General features: G+C 46.1%; 3 protein-coding genes across 3 annotated transcripts; 2 read left to right on the top strand and 1 right to left on the bottom strand.

Annotated features, from left to right (window-relative positions):
- Positions 1–4,300: 4,300 nt before the first annotated feature.
- Positions 4,301–6,526, bottom strand: parapinopsina (parapinopsin a; the record flags this gene model as incomplete). Its single annotated transcript, XM_084479525.1, has 5 exons — positions 4,301–4,450; positions 4,701–4,943; positions 5,460–5,697; positions 5,793–5,883; positions 6,181–6,526. 5 exons carry the CDS (start codon positions 6,524–6,526, stop codon positions 4,301–4,303), a joined length of 1,068 nt encoding a protein of 355 aa, XP_084335651.1.
- A 1,301-nt stretch (positions 6,527–7,827) lies between these two features.
- Positions 7,828–12,381, top strand: ddx20 (DEAD (Asp-Glu-Ala-Asp) box polypeptide 20; the record flags this gene model as incomplete). The annotated part of the gene is made up of 11 exons (XM_084480218.1): positions 7,828–8,023; positions 8,107–8,201; positions 8,321–8,489; positions 8,594–8,708; positions 8,890–9,032; positions 9,216–9,354; positions 9,460–9,518; positions 9,696–9,778; positions 10,091–10,196; positions 10,485–10,586; positions 10,794–12,381. The coding sequence occupies 11 exons, from the start codon at positions 7,828–7,830 to the stop codon at positions 12,104–12,106; spliced, it is 2,520 nt and encodes an 839-aa protein (XP_084336344.1). The 3' UTR covers positions 12,107–12,381.
- A 517-nt stretch (positions 12,382–12,898) lies between these two features.
- Positions 12,899–14,349, top strand: LOC311359792 (D(2) dopamine receptor-like; the record flags this gene model as incomplete). Its single annotated transcript, XM_084479830.1, has 2 exons — positions 12,899–13,999; positions 14,200–14,349. 2 exons carry the CDS (start codon positions 12,899–12,901, stop codon positions 14,347–14,349), a joined length of 1,251 nt encoding a protein of 416 aa, XP_084335956.1.
- Positions 14,350–17,330: the final 2,981 nt, after the last annotated feature.

Genomic DNA, 17,330 nt, shown 5'->3' with positions numbered 1-17,330 from the left:
GTCGTGTTGTTGTTGTCGCCGTTGGAAAACGAGAAATGGCGATTTATTTAAAAAGGTGGCGCAGAAGATGGAGGAAGCCGGTGAATGTAGTTACCCCCTATAAGAATTGTGTCCTGGCCACGGGAGCACGCATGGCATGCATTCTTTAAAGGTGGAAGCACACAGACACTACGCTTCGATTTCCCCCAAGGCTGAATTAAAAGTACATGTTTTTCTAAATGTGGGTCATCAACGAGGTTGTAAAGTAGTAACTTCAGGCACATCTGTCAAAATAAAAGTTTTTTTCTCCTGACGTGTTTACGATCTTTATTCATTCCTTGCGATGCGGCGGGGAATGCCGTATACGGACGGGCGGCGGAGGGGATGCTCCGGTGGAAGAAAGGTGTTTTCAGTAGACAGCTGTCAACTCACTTCGGATAGGCGATTTATTTAAAAAGCTGGCGCAGAAGATGGAGGAAGCCGGTGTCGTGCCAATGTAGTTATGTATATAAGGAGTCATCATCAACATGCATTCAGTACACACTGCGCTTCGATTTCACCCAAGGCTGAATTAAAAGTACATGTTTTTCTAAATGTATCTCATCAACGAGGTTGTAAAATAACTACAATCTTTATTCATTCATTGTGCCGCGGCCGAACTGACGGGGGTATTCTCTGATATTATGAATCTTACAGACTGCATCGGGTTCTCCGACTCTCTGGTACTTCCACAACAAGTAAAGACTCCTAATGGGGTTTATCTCGACCATGGGGGAAAAGGAATTGGGGAAAATTAACTTTGGCATTGACTCTTTCTCCTCCATTGACATGGAGGAGAAAGCGATGTTTCAGCAGACAGCTGTCAGTTCACTTCGGGTCCATATAATTTCTCCGACACTCCATTGTTTCGACCTCTCGGTCGTATGCGGACTCCTCCGCCGGAAGAGCAGCCGGAGGAGTCTGCATACGACGGAGACGAAATGATATGTGTTAAAGTCTGTTACTTGATCACACGAAGCGTACACTTTCTTATTGCTTAACCCTGCTGGGTTATAAACTTTATTAAACTTTAGCGTGTAAGGTACATTCAGCTCGGTCCGGTAACTCCGGTGTTGTCACTTCACAACATGTCCGTGTGTAACACTGAACTGAATAAAGGTTCCTAACAACAATTCCTATTGTTACAATATGGATCTGAAGTGAACTGACAGCTGTCTACTGAAAACATCTTTCTCGAATTCCGCCTGAGTTTGTTGTTGCTGGTGACGTAAAGAGGTCAACCGGTGGCTCTATTACCACTAGTTTAAATGGGTACAGCGCCACCTAACGTAACGGGGTATGACACACTTTGGCCAATGAATCGATTTACTCACCGCCATGTATACGCAGACAATTGCAGTTGTCCAATTGAGGAGCATAGTCGAACTATGGCTTTAATCTAATTAAGCTGTGCATGTAAATGTACTGAGTGTGACATGGCCCTATTTAGACGGTCTAAAACGCAAGTGTGAAGCGCGAAACGGAAGCAGCTTTGTGGGCGGTTCTATGGCGATGTTGCTATTATGACGGCGGATAAATGACTCTTGTGCCCGACGCAATTCTAAAATGGGTTGGTCTGAAACCCGTAGCGTATGTTTTGGGCGTAACGTAGGCCTACAATAAACCAATGAGAGTTCCATCTCCCATCACCTTTAAGAGCCAGCGCATTTGACTTGACGAGTTGATATTTTGACAGCGCGTTTGCAGTCTCCGCAGATGCATGACTACATGAATTTCAAACTTCAAATGGCTCAGTTTATGGCCAATAATAGACATAATTCACACATGGAATAGCATTTTATTCTATTGCGGCAAAGACAACTTAACACATATATGATAGCCTATGCGGACGCGGTCCTGTGGCCGCAACTGTGGGTCTATTTAATGATATGCGGCAATACATTCACAAACATCGTTTGTTACCAGTATTGTATACATTATCGTTATCGACTTGTGTTCATAATATGCATGTGTCCCCCCATTAATATACATCGCCAAGGACTGTATTATGTGTTACATGTTTAGTTCATTCTTTTAAACACTCACTCGCGGTAAAACTATGTTTTCAATCAATCCTAAAAGTTATGGGCTTGTACACGATGTCTGTGTCAAGAACATATGTGTTTGCTGTACGGTGTTTGCAGATGCATTGATTTAAAAGTACAACTTACCGCTGTATCAGCTGTTCTTTCCCAAATCATTTAACCAAGCATTTACCCTAAAATGAGATTTTATTATTATTATTTATTATTATTATTTTAACGCATGGCATAGCCTACTATACTTCATTCATGTTCATCCATGCAGACCAAAAAAAAGTAAAAAAAATGTTTCCACAATCCACATGCTATTTCTATGCAGTTTCACACATATGAACAATCTTTGACATCATAATATTTAAATCAGGCTAATCGTTTGCATGTTTGTGCTGTGTATAGCCTACGTGTGTGTAAGTATATGTTGCAGTTCCGACCTGCCATGGCACGTCAAAATAGCAACACCAATTGCGCTATCCACTAGTGCATTTAGACCAGGAATTTTTCGGTATAATTTGCGCCAGAACACGCCTCTGCTTTTCGCCGACACGCCTATCCAGGAGCAAGTGTAGTGGTGGCTGGTTGCTGCGGGGGAAAATCAGCTTTGCGCCGGGTGCAAACTAGCAACGATACATGCGTCGGTGTAGAAAGTCAATTGCGCTGGGTGCAAGATAGGGCCCATTTTGTCACTTGTACATAACACAAAAAGCAGTTTCTCATTGTGGCAAATGCTTTGGTACATCCATGCAAATGATTATGTACAATTCTCTGCTCTTTCCTACACTATCAATTGCTGTCAAATGTCATGTTGATCAAAATGTATTGTAATGGGTCTCTGTTGAATAGTCTCACCCCACAACATTTAGGCATTAGTTCATTGCATAAGTCTTTACATGCAAAATGGTTGAACAAGTTGTCATAATATGTCAAGCATATTTCTATGCATTCCCATTAGAAGATATTCGTTATGATGTGGATGAGAATTTGTGGCCCAACAGACGGGAACGTCAGGAGGTGTAGGAAGACTGCACTGTAATTCCTACCTGCATTCCTTCCTGCATGTACAGTTTTGCCTAAGGAGATTGTCCTATGTTCACATTTCTACTTTTGTTTTTTTCTTTGTGCTATACAGTGCTGTCTTTTCCTTTCTGTACCGCAATGACATGGTCTGTCAACAAATTACAGTACAAACAGTAATAGCGTAAATGTGAATCTTGTTCAGTCTCTTGCAATCAATCTCCCACATACACTAAGGTGTAACTTACAATTTGCAATAATTGGATTCAAAACTTTAGCCATAGATTACATCAGAACATCCCTCCAGATGTGAGAGATGAACTAAGGATTTTGAGCAAGAGAGTGGCTTTTGCAGGTAATCCATGGTGTTTTGCTATTTGTACAAATTGTTTTGAGAAATGCACTTACTGTTTTGCAAATTTCGAGGATGATTCGAGAAATGTACCAAAGCAACTAAGAAAAACTGTAATATGTTGAAAAGACCGGAAAATGTTGAAAATGTTGAAGAGAATTGTGGACATCCTTTTTTTTGTTGTTTGAAATGATTGATTGATTAGGATTGCACTATGGATTCAGGTAGGGTAATGAGCAAACCTTAAATGCAACAAGCCAGGAACTTACTGGATATGAGGCAGTGGTAATCAGGGTTCATTACTGAAGCAACTTTCTCAAGGGGCTGCCAGAGGAAAAGAGCTTCCAGAATGCATGGAGCTGATGGGATCAGAAGGGTTGGTGGCAGCTGGCCTGCTCCGGTGTCTCTGCTCTTATCGGATATGCAGCTTAAATCACTAATGACTTTTGAATCTGACTTTTGTATCTAAAAGTATACAAATGTTTTTTGTACTTGGAAGCAGTTCACTTTTTTACTATTCCATGTTAGCATCTATGAGTTGTGTATATAAAGTAAAGTTTAAGTATATATATTAGCATGTAAAATATAAGAGCTATAAACCAAGAGAATAATCTCCCCATGGATCTGAGGCTTAAAACCCAAATCAATTTAGATTTAGGTCAATATTAAAAGGCTACATGTCTATTAAGTGTGACACAAAGACCACACTATAACACTAACAACATCATAACACAAACACAAAATGAATCACACATTTTAGTGATACAAAAAACATGAAAACTATAAAGTCAGATCTCCACACACAACCATTAAATCATAAAATCATAAAATCATCATGATTTTGCTGGCACACATAAACAAGGATTTGAATACGACACTAGCAAAGTCCTTTTCCCTCCAGATCTTTGTTTGACTGTTTACGCGTATTGCTTTGAGTATAAACGATTGTGTCTCCCGCTATACTGTCCTGTGCTGAAGCCCAGGGATTCCATCCACACAGGAGAGTCAGGACAGTGCAGTCCCGGAACTGGAGAAACAAATGTTTTTTGCAGATTAAAGTTGGTTTGTGTCTGTGAGTGTGGGGGTATGTGTGTACGTATGTACGTATGTGTGTTCATTGTGTGCAAATGTATATGTCCACATGTACAGTAGTCATTACAATTAGCAATGTATGATGTTGATTACTGGTTGTGTGTGTGTGTGTGTGTGTGTGTGTGTGTGTGTGTGTGTGTGTGTGCGGCATGCGTGCGTATGTCCACATATATCGACCCAAGTACCTGTCGATTCATGAAGATGTAAATGATGGGGTTAAACATGGTGCTGCTCTTGGCCAGGAACACAGGGACGGTGGCGATCTGAGGGCTGATGTACAGACTGGGTTCCAGGAGGACGGTGAGTGCCAGGGCGGCGTAGGGCAGCCATGCCACCAGGAAGGCTAACACCATGATGGCCACCATGCGTGCCACCTGCAGCTCCACACGGTTGGTGCTACCACCCATGGAAACCTGGAGCCTGGAGACCTGGACTCAAGGTGATGGCTGAAACATGCCTGTGCAGACTTTACTTTACTACTTTACTCAGAGAGAGAGAGCATAAAATAACACGATTTTGAAATTAAACCACCAAAACCTTGCCCCCTCCCTCCCTGCTCCATCTCTCCTTAACGTCTCTATGGCATTGAGAAGTGTTGCATTTCACACACTTGTGATAAACATAGGCAAGAAGGATTCCCCAAACCAATCAGGGAAGACATGCTCAAATTGGTCTGAAATGAGCTGGGAGCACTCTAAATTCTAAATCGGCTTATAGAGAGGCAGGGGCAGCACACTCAAAACAGATATCATGACAGCGCATCTCACTCACCTATAGCTGACGGACAGCTATGCCACATCCAACATATCTAACCTACAGCCCCTAAACCATGTCTATACGTCCCTTTCCTCAAACACACCTGGCACTCATCTAACAGTGCACTTCTCAGGATGAGCTGTCTCTCATGCCCTACTCCCCTCACTCATCTTCATCCTAGGACCCACCTGTCTCAGGGTCCGCAGGAGCTGGCAGTAGGACAGCAGGATGACGGAAAAGGGCAGGGCAAAGCACAGCAGGAAGAAGACGGCGATGTAGGACATGTTCCCCGAGTCCCGGCTGTACCAGTCGGGGGCGCAGGACGTCCTGACCCCCTCCAGCTGGAAGCTGCCCCAGCCAAACAGCGGAGGCGTGTTCCACAGGAAGGACCACAGCCAGGAGAGCGCCACTCCTCCCACCGCGTGTCTGCATGCATGGGAGAGAGCGGGGGAGACAACCGCCTGTCTGGACACTGTGAGGCTAAAGGTCACATGCGTGTCGATACATGTATGTAAACATACCTGGTCTGAAACTTGACGGCCCCCATGGGTCGACAGACCACCATGTAGCGTTCCACTGCAATCACAGCCACTGTGCACAGACTCGCTATACCTGGACAGAAGGGTTATAAGGGATAGATGGACTGGTACTTCACTGAGCATAGAGCAGGCTGAAGGACAAGTGGAAACTTTTCCAAGTTTAACTATTTTTACACTATGTATGATGTACGAGCAAATGGTATACAGTATTGTATTAAATGTAAATAGATTTGTATTAATTGTACACATGATTGTATTCAATATATATAGTATTGTATCAAATGTATACAGTACTGTTATAAATATAGTATTGTATCAAATGTATACAGTATTGTTTTAAATGTATATAGTATAATGATCGTAGACTTACCGAAGAAGGCCACAGCGAAGCCCTCCAGCACGCAGCCCAGCCGGCCCATGCTGAAGTAGCCCATGGCGTTGGCCACGGTGGTGGGCACGCCTCCGAGCGCAGCGCAGCCCAGGTCGCACACGGCCAGGTTCACCAGGGCGTAGCTCAGGGGCTGCCGCTGCTGCCTGTGTCTCACCGTCACCACCACCACCAGCAGGTTGAGGAGGATCCCCGCCGCCGAGAACACCCCCATGAGCGCGGCCAGAGCAGCGTAGGCGCTCTGAGACAGAAGAGGAGGGTCCTCGGTGCTGGAGGGCGACGACGAAGAGTTCGGCCGGATGCTGAGGACAGCCTGTAGAGGTTCCATGGGTCCGTTGGGGTTTAACCCTCCCTCGGGTTGGAGCTCGGTAGGTTGGGGGCGATGAGGGAGAAACCTGAGGCGCTCAAAGTATCACAAAGTATCTCAGTGTCTCAATACTCAAGTATTCACGACTCCCTTGCTGATCATGAAGCAAGCGTCAGATGCATGAGACTGAAACATTGGATCAGGAGATGAGTAAAGGGACCAACAATATCTCCACTTGAATCAATGGTAAAGATAGATGAGAGAAAGGGGGGATCCCAGCCAACAATGGTGTGATACACCTTCTAGTGCATCTTAAAGCCTTTAACAAGAGGAGGAGATCAGTGCAGACCACCTAATAAAGAGGATAAGAAGAGAAGGGCTCAAAGTCATGATATTTAATGCACCAAATGTAATCCTCAAATCCGGATTGTGAGAGAATAACTTACTGTGAGTGTCATATGCTTGAAAGCACTGCACTTTCCTTGATTGCTGGGGCCACAGCTACCGTGGTATATGAGGTGTTAATTATCAAGTGTACATGCTTGTCTGTCAGACTTAATGCACTAAATATATTACAGTCATGCATTTGGCGTAAGTGATTGTGATATCATGGCCTTGATAGGCTGAAGGAATATGGTTGATGAGCAGTTATAGCCTACAACACATGTCAAATATTTTGAAGCTTCAGTTAGCTATTCTATATGGTGATGGAGATGATGGTTATAATTATGCATTCATTTACATCCTCATTGGCAACAAGCAGTTGACCAGCTTATTCAGGATTGGGCATCAATAATAATCCCAATAATACATTGTATTGAATCCTTAATCAAATGATATGGCATAATTTAACATATATAATATAAAGAGGATACTACTATCCAGTCAATGTTAAGAATAATATTGAAGTTGATCTGCTTTTAACTGATTTTAAAATGTTTACTCATAACCAACTTACATTACATTCACTTCAGTGTGTTGATATTTTTCCTATTTACTATTGAAATATTATTTCGATATTTATATTATTCAGTGTATAAACAGATGGCGGTATAGCACTACTGGAGCACTTCTTCTTAACCAGGGAAAGGTAGGAGACATGTTCTAAATTTCAAAATGTTTTCCAGCTTTTATTTTTTATAAATACATTTAATTACATTGAAGCCTCGAAGGCAAATCAGCCTAATTATAACTAGACCTGCTGTATTTCTTAGAACTCGGAATAGTGTGTTCATACACATCTCAGCCACTAGATGGCGGTAGATAAATATCACCATCCTTGTTAAAGCTTGGTCCTTTGAACCGTAAACAGGCGAGTCAAGATGGCAGCGTGCATGAGAAAAGCCGCTCATGATATAGATACGAGAAGCCGGACTGATGATGTCCTCTTATCCGAGGGAATCGACTTTAATTCTTTGCTGTTGTCTCAGCCAGTGCTCGAGGGACTTTCTGCGTCGGGATTTCAGAAACCATCACCGATTCAGCTCAAGGCAATCCCACTTGGTCGCTGTGGTCTTGGTGCGTGTGACACATCCCCACTGTTTAATAACTTGCAGCTCACTTATCAATAATGCATATAATACCTTTATCTCATGTTTTAGATTTGATCGTACAAGCGAAATCAGGTACAGGGAAGACATGTGTCTTCAGCACCATTGCACTGGATTCACTGATCCTGGAAAATGTCACCACCCAGGTGAGGCGACTTAAGTTCTAGATACACACAACCACTAACCATATTTCCCTCTATCTAAATATGAGCGGAATTAACTTTTTGTATTATTCATTTCACCGGGTAACCTATTGTACCTCCAGGTTTTGGTACTGGCTCCGACCCGGGAGATAGCGGTTCAGATCCATTCAGTGTTGATGGCCATCGGCAGTGCCATGGAAGGTCTGCAGTGCCATGTCTTTATAGGCGGCACGGCAGTGAGCCAGGATAAAATCAACCTGAAGAAGTGTCACATTGCAGTCGGCTCCCCAGGTCGGTGGACAAAGTACAGTCAGTACATTGGATGACAACACGGCGTCTGCCATGCTCAAGAGATGCATTACTTATTTTTCCTGTATTGTCTGTTTGGTAAACAGGCCGTATCAAGCAGCTGATAGAGTTGGGGATGTTGTCTACCGCCAGCATTAGGCTCTTTGTCTTAGATGAGGCTGACAAACTGCTGGAGGAGGGCAGTTTCCAGGAACAAATCAAGTAAGATGAATCCTAATGGGTGTGCTTGCACACTATGGCCATGCACTATTACCCAGATGCTGTCATCTAAAGTGATGTTATCATCACTGACCCTTTCCTTTGCCTACTTTCTCAGTACCATTTTTAAATGTTTGTTTGTACATGCTGCGTCTCACTACTATACACTGCCTTGTTCCCCCAGTTGGATATTTTCCTCTCTACCAGCGAACAAACAGATGCTTGCCCTTTCTGCCACCTACCCAGAATCTCTTGCACAACACCTGTCCAACTACATGAGCGAGCCCACTTTTGTTCGGCTCAACCCCAAAGACCCTAGTCTTAAAGGTAATGGTGTTTTTAAAATGTAACTGTGAAAGTAACAGCTGTTTGAGTAACTGCTGTGAACAGCTGTTCTTCGAATCACATGGTTAACATATTGACCTTTTTAACAGTATGTCAAGTTGCTTTATTTACAGCTATGTCATTTGTTTTACCATTTATTAATTTGACTTTGGGTGCCCCCTCCAGGTTTGAGGCAGTATTACAAGCTTGTGAACTCCCATGCTCATGCACATAAGGTCTTTGAGGAGAAAGTCCTGCATTTGCTGGAGCTCTTCAGCAAAGTACCTTTCAACCAAGCACTTGTTTTCTCCAATCTACATTCAAGGTACACTATTAATTTTACTGTTTTGTCTCATAAATAAATGGCAAAGTAGCAAATGAATTGGCGTATACATTTGGGGAACTATACTTACTGTTCTTGTTTTTACAGGGCTCAACACCTGGCAGACATCTTGTCCTCTAAAGGCCTCCCTGCAGTCTGTATCTCAGGTAAGACCAAAGTTTGGAGGTTAATATTTATTTAATATTTTCCCAGGGTGGGAGTGCAACACTCAGGGTATTTTATACTCACTTGATGAAATTACCCTCTCTGAATGAAGGCCTGTAGTCGTAATAGTCGATAAATAAATAACTTATTTCTGTTTGTCATGAAACCCTTTGGTGCAGGTGGGCTGACTCAAGACCAGAGGTTGGAGGCCATGTCCAAACTGAAACAATATCAGTGTAGAGTACTCATCTCTACTGATCTGGTGAGACACACACACACACTGCGAAACAATTCTTTACGTATTGTTTAAACCTGCATAATGTCAGCCAATCTCACTGCCTCTCTGTCTATCACAAGACTATCTTTTACTGGACTGAAACACTCAATTACACAAAAAAATACCATTCACTTATTTCATCAAATCATTGCATGATCATGTCTGGCGTCCATTTTCAGAACAAGGACGTTTTAGTTTACATCACTTCAATAATCAATTCACTTCACTAGATGCTCACACTTTTTAGTACTGCGTTGTTCAAGTTTGCGTGTGACTGACCTCCTCTGCTCTGCTCAGACCGCCCGAGGTATCGATGCGGAGAAGGTGAACCTGGTTATAAACCTGGATGTTCCCAAGGACTGGGAAACGTACATGCATCGCATTGGACGGGCCGGCCGCTATGGTTAGTTTCCCTAAACCTGGTACTCATTTTGCTATGGCAACAAGTGATCGGATTAATAGTATGTAATTCATTGTGTTGTATTTTTTGGCTTTTACATGACTTTAATTGTTTGAAAACACACATAGATTAGACTGATCCGTTGCCCTCGCTTGTTTGGATAATCTGTCCGACCTTAAAGAAGGTTAAGAGTCTCTTGCCAATCATCTACATTAGGTTTCCTAATTATCAGGAGCCTCCTGTTCCCTCCTGGGGTGGCAGCCTCATAATCAGTGCGCTCTTTGTTGACAGGGACTCAGGGGCTGGCGGTGACATACTGTTGCCATGGTGAGGAGGAGAACAAGATGATGGCTATTGCTCAAAAGTGCAACCTGAAATTGTCCCTGCTGCCATGTGAGTGTGGATCCATATCTTTCCGTCTGGTGTTTTTATTTGTAGATCAATTTGAAAAATAAACTGTCTACTAAACTATTTAAACTAGTCTAATGTTGACTTGATTCAGTATGCGTGTGTAAAAAAACAAGTTAGTTAATGGTCAGACATTTGCCCCAGTGTGTCGCAGTACTGGTTTGTAAGTTTGCCGTACCCCTGTGTCTTCAGCCCCAATAGAACCTGGGTTGATGGAGGAGTCCTGCGACTGGGGGGTCAGCGTGGAGGCCGCCACACTAGGGCCGAGACCCCAACTCTTCCCCAAGCAAGAGAAGAAAAACAAGAACAGGAAACCGATCAAAGCGGAGGCTCCTGATGATGTCGCCGCCGCCTCCTCCAGTGACCAGGAGGCCTCTTCCACGTCCTCGGCTCCGCACAGGGACGAGGGTCCAGGCGGGCGTTGGCCCAAGAAGAGCCGTGCTCCGCCCGAGCCCAGAAGAGAGAAGGTGGAGGAGAGCCGGCCGAAACCGGCGCGTCCCATCAAGCACGCATCAGCCCCCCAAACCAGCCATGCGCCAACCCCCCAAGGCCCCTCTCGTAAGGAGCTCCAGGACGCCCTCCCTAAGATCCCGCCCCTCAGCTCCTTCAAGAACGTGAACCGGGACCTCGTGACCCTGCAGGAGGCGGAGCTAGACTTCCAAGTCTTCATCACCGAGGGCCCGGGGCGGTCGGTGGAGGTCATCAGGCAGTTCAAAGGTCAGAGCGAAGACGGGCAGCCGAGCATGCACACCGAGTCGCACATGCTCCACGACCAGGAGGACAACGCGCTCAAGCGCTCGCTGCGGAGCGGCGGCCGCTCTGCGCCACCGCCGCCACGCAGGACGCCGGCCGTCAAGATGGAGGTCGACCCCGCCCATCGGAGGTCGGCCTCTGGATCCTCAAGCTCGTCCTCCTCGGATGACGATGAAGACATGGAGGAGGACCGTCCCAAGGCGAAGGCTCCACCGCGCTCGGGCCCGTCCCCGAGTGACACACAGCGAAGATCCCAAGCCAAACCAGGTCCCACTAAAACCAAGTCTCCTGGTCCCGCCGTCCCGCCAACAGCGTCCCGTCGGACACAGCGTGCACCAGACGGGGGTACCCTCGAACGAGATGAACCCGCACGAGGGGGTCACCCGGTCCCGCGACGGGAGGAGAGGTGCCAGGCTAACCCGTCCAGAGAGGGTAGGGGGGCGGACGGAGCCGCGGGGAGGAAGGAGCAGAGGGTCTGCGATAAGAGGAGGAGGGACGACGGAGGCAGGGAGGAGATCATGGAAGGGCAGACGAGAGGGGAAGGTAGTAGTGAGGAGGAGGAGGAGGAGGAGGAAGATGAGTGGTCGAATGCGGACGACTGGAGAGCCTATTACAGATCCTGGGAGCAGTACTACGGAGCCATGGCTTGCCATCCTCAGCCTGGTTACCATAGCTATTACAGCCAAGCCAACAGCTGGATGGCAGCGTACCGCATGAATACAGTCTACATAAACGAGCTGCTTAAACACTGATCTGGAAACTGCATGGGTGGTCTTATGTTAAGTTATCGCAACACAATGTATGAACTGAACCACATTTTATTTTGGGCATATTTCGGAAATCAACTGTTGGTATTGATTTCTGGCTTAAAGTGTAATATTGATAAAGGCATTCCTTTTGAATTAAGTTTCCAAAAATTAAATAAAATTGCTCATTGGTGATGCTGACATTTATTAACAACTAAAATGGTAAAGATAATCAATCTATGTAAGTATGTAACAATATGTTTTTGTATCATTGTGTGGTACTTTTCTAATAAACAAAATGTACGACTAATTGAATTGTGCATTTATTCAATCACAATCTATTGTAAAGATCTACAGAGTGCAATAGTCCAGGGAGGAAATTATTTCAATTAATTTCCTCCGTCCTTCTGCAGGACATCTTCGATCAAGGTCAGACTGGAGAACACTCGAGTGCGCCCTGAACACGCGGCTAATCAGCGCTACCCCACACTTCACCCAATCAGTGTCTGGCTGCCGTGCGCCCTTGAGCGCCTTTGGTTATATCAGGGGGTGCGCCAAAGTGTAAAGCACCACCAGGTAGTTGTACCGTCTCTGTTCGGGGCAGGGGTGATGGGACGGAACACCGGAGACCCAGCTGTCTTTGGTTTCTTCAACTTGTTTTAACACTCCGGATAAGCGTCATCATGAATTGATCTGCTCATCAGTTAGGACTGCCGGCTATTTCACTAATTGTGGACATGTAGGTATCACTTAATTTATAAAGGAAAAATAAAAATGCGATGATGAAATAGCCTAACTATGGCTTCGCACACTTGTTGGAACGAAACCGCCTCGCAGCAGGACAGCGAGGTGAACCCCGTGTTCCTGGTGCTCAACTGCGTCATCCTCACGCTCACATTCGTCCTGGGCTTGCCCGCCAACCTGTTGGTGTGCTGGGTGGTGTTCAGAAACCAGAACCTCCAGACCTCCAACAACGCGCTGCTGGTCAGCCTGGCGGCCAGCGACCTGCTGAAGTGCTCCGTGGACACGCCGCTCTTCCTCTTCTCCTTCCTCAGCTACGGGAGACACCTGGAGGTGTCCGTGTCCCTGTGCGCCGTGCAGCGCTTCTCCTACGCGCTCTGCAGCTGCGTGCAGCTCCTCACGCTGGTCAGCATCAGCGTGGAGCGGTACCAAGCCATCGCCTTCCCTTTCCGGACGCAGCGGAGGAAGATCCGGGTGTGCATGTGGATCCCGTCCATCTGGGTCTGCGGGGTCCTCCTGGCCGTCGTCTCCCTGGCTCTCTCCAAACAGGAGCTGTATCACATGCTCTGCCGCCGGTACCCCTGGGGACACGTGCCCGTTGAGACTCCCCGATCCACGGATCCGTTCGGGGCCTATGTCCTGGTGCCTGTGTGGGGTTTCTCCTTGACCCTGATCGTCATTTACTACGCGCGAATATTCAAAGTCGTCCGGCAACACCGAAAGCGAGTCTTCGACAACGGGATCCAGCTGAGGCCAACGACGAAGCAGGTGTGGAGGTGGTTCAGCTCCGCGGCTTCAGAACCGGGACCAGCTCCTCGTCGTACTCGTCATCAGCCCCATCACCTCAAGCTGCTCCCGGCGATGTGTCGGCCTGCGTCCAGCAGCAAGCCGCCGGCCACCCGTCTGATCACCGTGGCCGAGGTAAGGCCGTCCCGGATCGGCAGCGCCTCCAAGGGGAAGCCCCTGCGGAGGCCCCTTTCGGAGATCGCCGGAGCGGTGTGTATCCTTACGCCCCTGGCGAGAGAGCGCGGGAAGAAACGGATGGAGGGGAAGCTGGCGCAGCGCTTCGGGTACATCATCATCGTGTTCACTCTGTTCTGGGTGCCCATGGTGGTGACCCTGCTGATGAAAATCACCTCGTGGCAGAACACCAACTCAGTGAGTAGTGTCACCCTCCGTTACTATAGCTTGTTAGGAATCATTATTTTCAATCCAGCCTTTTTTTCAAGTACACTTCAATCTAAGTTTGCCTTCTGTTTATGATAAAACATATTGTAGGTCCCTTCTGTGTGATGCTGAAACCTCTCTTTTCAAATCCCTAACTGTTGCTCTGCGGGCTTGTTGCTCGCCCCCTGCAGCTGGCAGTGGAGCTGGAGACGTCCGCCATGGTGCTGACCAGCGTGCCGGCCGCTGTAGACCCGCTCATCTACACCATGGTGACCCGGCAGTTCCGCTCCGAGCTCAGCAAGATCCTCTCCTCGCTGTCTATCTTTCCGCGGAAGGGCTGAATGACCCGTTTTTTTATTCACTGTATGTATTGACTTAACGTGTAGTTTAGTTTTCACCTCTTCTACTGAGACAGAGTGGCTGCTGTTCTGAGGTTCGCGCGCACACACACACACACACACACACACACACACACACACACACACACACACACACACACACACACACACAGTTGTGGACTTGTTGACAGTATAACATTAAATAGAGCTCACAGAATATGTATTTATGGCAGATATATATGTTTTATCAGGCGTTTCACAGTTGGGACACAAGACAAGGTCATAAATAATATCCAACACCTGACAAAATACGACAGCAGTTACCTCAACAACAATGGGTCAGGAGAGAAAAAGCAGCGGGAAAAGTAAAAGGAGAAAAAGATACGACACAGAGCGTCGAGAACGAGGAAGAGGGCGATCGAAGGAGGGGAAGGCGACAGGTGGAAGGGAAGGGAACAGACAACCAAACACGACCACAGAGACCTCCTTTCTGCTCGAAAAGAAATCGAAGGGGGGGGTGGGGGGACAAAAACCGACTGCACTAAGGCTGAAATAAATCTGTATTGCGGCGTGCAGAACATAAAAAAGAGGCCTTTAAGCCACTGCTGTTGAGACGAGAACCCGACAGACGGGGAGCGCTGCTCCGGTGACGACGCGCGGCCTAAGCCAGCAGATGGGGAGGTGGATCCACCCGGTTCTGTTGTTAATAATAAAGCTCATGTGCTCTGTAAGCGGACCCACCGGCCTGTGCTTGTTTTCATTGATGTTGGGGAAAAAGTTCACTTGATCATTTGACTACTATGTGTACAATGTTTACATTAAGGCTAGCCCTCTGATGATTGTTTAAATGTTTGACTCATTGCATTGGTGGTCTATTCTATGAGTCCACTTCTGCACAACACAAAGCCAGGAGAGACCCCTTACATGTAAACTGTATGCTATCAGTCCCGCGTCCGCATCACCACCATGATGGGTGTGTACTTGTAACGCCAAGGGGCCCAATGGGCGAATGTCGTTGAAGTTTAGTTAGTAATGACGGTATCGGCCTGTTTCTGGGGTGTGGCTGCGGACCCCCAAGACTCTGAGGATTGAAGTTCAGACAGTAGAACGACATTGGGGTCAAGGTTCAATTCGGGGGGGTGTGGGGGGCGGGGGGTGGGGGCTGGGGGGAGACTGAGTAAATGCTGGTCTAGCCACATGGCGGTGGTGCAGGGATACAAGCCTGTACACTGAACACCGTACAGAACATACACACATGCATGCACACACACACACACACACACACACACCATGTACTCCGGAGCAGAGGGGAGCTTTTGAGGGATCATCCGCCTTCTACCGTGCCTTCCCCTTCCCTCCTCCCTGTGGTCGCCATGACAACAGCCCGACCGAGGCTTCAAGTTCTTCACAAACAAAAAAAAACAAAAAAAACCCAGTGAGGAATTAAGACAATTCTCTGGAGACACTGAGAACAAAACAGAAAGAAATCACAAACTGAGTTTGCTAACCACATAGTATACACATACTTAACAATTCTGGGCAAAATAAAAAGTAAACAAAACAAAACAAATGCCTGCTTACTCTTGAGGAACGATCGACGTCTAGAACACCTACGCAAAGCATACCGTTATCACACAGGACAGGGGGCAGGGAGAGGGGGGGGACAGGGCAACAACAAGAGAAAGAGCAGAAGAGAACGAGTGAGAGAGCGAGAGAACAAGAGGACAGCTTCACTGGTCTGCCAGATGATGGCCAAATATTACAAAATATTCTATTAACAATATTCACAAAAGAATCCAGGCTCAGGACAGTTCAATGTCGGAAATTCTCAGCAAACACCTTGTGCTTTTATTCAATAGTGGTGGCTTTAGTTGAACTTGTACCATATTTTTGGTTTGCTTATAAGAGAATTGGGTACTGTTGAGGTCCGTGGCACTGCGAAGGCCGAGAAAAGTCAGCAAAAGAAAAATTAAATAAGAAGGTAAGATAAATAGATCCCTTTTTTATTGGCTCAAACTAAACAGGCACATTTTGTGTAAAAAGGCTTGTAGCTGAGAATTTTGGACAGATACGTGTACAATGAACCGTTCAGAGTGGCAGCTAGTCAAATAAACTGTACCATGAGCCAGAGAAACTTCCAGAAGTACTCACGTCTCTGATATCTTACACACAAAGGATACATGTGTGCCTGACACACTCACATGCACACACACATACACTGACAAAACATAGACAATCACCCATACCCACACACACACACACACCTTCGAGCCACAAGATTGATCACAATTCATCTCCCCAGCATACATTCATGAAAGCATACGTATGAAACTTCTTCATGAGTTTCACCTCTTTTGAATCATATTTTTTTTCGCCCGAGTGGATATCGTATTGATGTAATATTTCATCTCAAAGGAAATGGTGGCATAACTCATCCATCAAAAGCTTAGTAGACCGGAATGACACATCATACCAAAAGTTATGTCGGTGGAAAAGTTTCTCATAGTCTGCTTCTAAGTCTATTCTTTTTTTCAGAGGTTTTTTCAATAGCTTTTTCCTGTTATCATCTTCTAGAAAAAACATATATATATATATATTTATTTTTTTAAACGGAAACCAAATCATTAAAGGTGCTATGTGCACAATGACACACTACATACACATCTCTCACACACCCCTCTGCCAGAATCCCAAATCAAACAGGTTTGCTGCTTCTCGACAACTACACACACACGCACACTCACGCACACACACACACACACACACACACACACACGCACACGCACACGCACACGCACAAGCCGGCCTCAACCAACCGAGAACAGACTGTATCTAAAAATTGTCCTCCATCCGCACAGGATGTGCATGTCATTGTACTACATGTCCAGCAGATGGCAGTCTCCACCTTGGTCAGATTTGGGCCTCCGAATGAGCTTCTCCTAGTCTTATTTCAGAGTCATTTTTATTCTAATGTCATCCCGTCC

This window comes from Micromesistius poutassou (genome assembly GCF_964030765.1).
Source record: "Micromesistius poutassou genome assembly, chromosome: 15".
In the NCBI taxonomy this organism is placed as follows: Eukaryota; Metazoa; Chordata; class Actinopteri; order Gadiformes; family Gadidae; genus Micromesistius; species Micromesistius poutassou.
The sequence above is the reverse complement of the archived record's forward strand: the minus strand, read 5'-3'. Positions and strand labels throughout refer to the sequence as shown.